This window comes from Trypanosoma equiperdum (genome assembly GCF_001457755.1).
Source record: "Trypanosoma equiperdum strain OVI genome assembly, contig: ctg_1426, whole genome shotgun sequence".
In the NCBI taxonomy this organism is placed as follows: domain Eukaryota; phylum Euglenozoa; class Kinetoplastea; order Trypanosomatida; family Trypanosomatidae; genus Trypanosoma; species Trypanosoma equiperdum.
Genome location: NW_027123423.1, coordinates 931 through 1,863, shown reverse-complemented (window position 1 = coordinate 1,863; position 933 = coordinate 931). Strand labels below are relative to the sequence as shown.

The 933-nt window shown below is 34.4% G+C and overlaps 1 pseudogene across 1 annotated transcript; it reads right to left on the bottom strand.

The window, feature by feature from the left end:
* Positions 1–37: 37 nt before the first annotated feature.
* Positions 38–623, bottom strand: TEOVI_000764100:pseudogene (annotated as a pseudogene). The gene is given in 4 exon segments: positions 38–196; positions 198–272; positions 274–297; positions 300–623. Coding segments are annotated over 4 exon segments (582 nt in total).
* Positions 624–933: the final 310 nt, after the last annotated feature.

Here is a 933-nt window from a genome sequence, read left to right as displayed (position 1 = left end):
TTTTGGCGCAGTTATTAAGACATTATTGAAAACAATTTTACAGTTTTTTAGCTTTAAACAAATTTCCCAGATTAAGAGTTTTGTTACAAATATTGCCATAATAAAAAAATTATTCCCACATTTATCGCATTAGTTCGAATTCCTCCAAATCCTTCGTACTAAATTACCAGATTAGTAGCTTTTTATACCGAGTAAGAGTTTTTAACAACCAATATCACTTTATCTTGCCATGCAATTGGCTGACCTGGAAAATGAATGAATGGGTCTTCTCTAAACTTAACCACTATTTGGAATAGTAAAAATCTCTCCTTATAATCCAATCCAAACATTCCTCTTCTCAAAACAAATCTCTGTCCAACAGCTTCTTCCTGATTAGCACTCCAAATTAATAACAGTTTGTAAATACTCTGCTCTGACCACCACTCCTCACTTCCTTCCAGCAACTTTTCAAATGCATATTCAGATTTCTTAAATGCCCAAACTCTGGCTACTAAACCACCACAACCACTAAGATAAGGTTTTCCACTAGGAGGTGATTTGAGTAAATGAGGTAGTTTCTTATCTTCTTCTTCTCCTCTCTACTCAACATTAAAGAACTAATAACATCTCTGCATATGCTCTTTGACTATATCATCCTCACTAAACCTCTCAATCTTTTGAATTCTATTTTGTATAAAATATTCCACTGCATTCTGATACTTATTTCCATCACTAACAACCTCATCAGGCCAATCTGAATGAATTACAATATCCTCATCACTTGCATTCTGTTTTTCCAAAAATCCCATAACCCATCTAAGCCTCTTAACATGGATATACAAACCTTCCGTTGCAATTGTAATAATTTCAATATTGCTCAGCTTTTCACTCAAAATGAGTCTACACCATCCTTTAGTTGGAATGACTTTGAACTGCAACCACAAACCCTCTGGG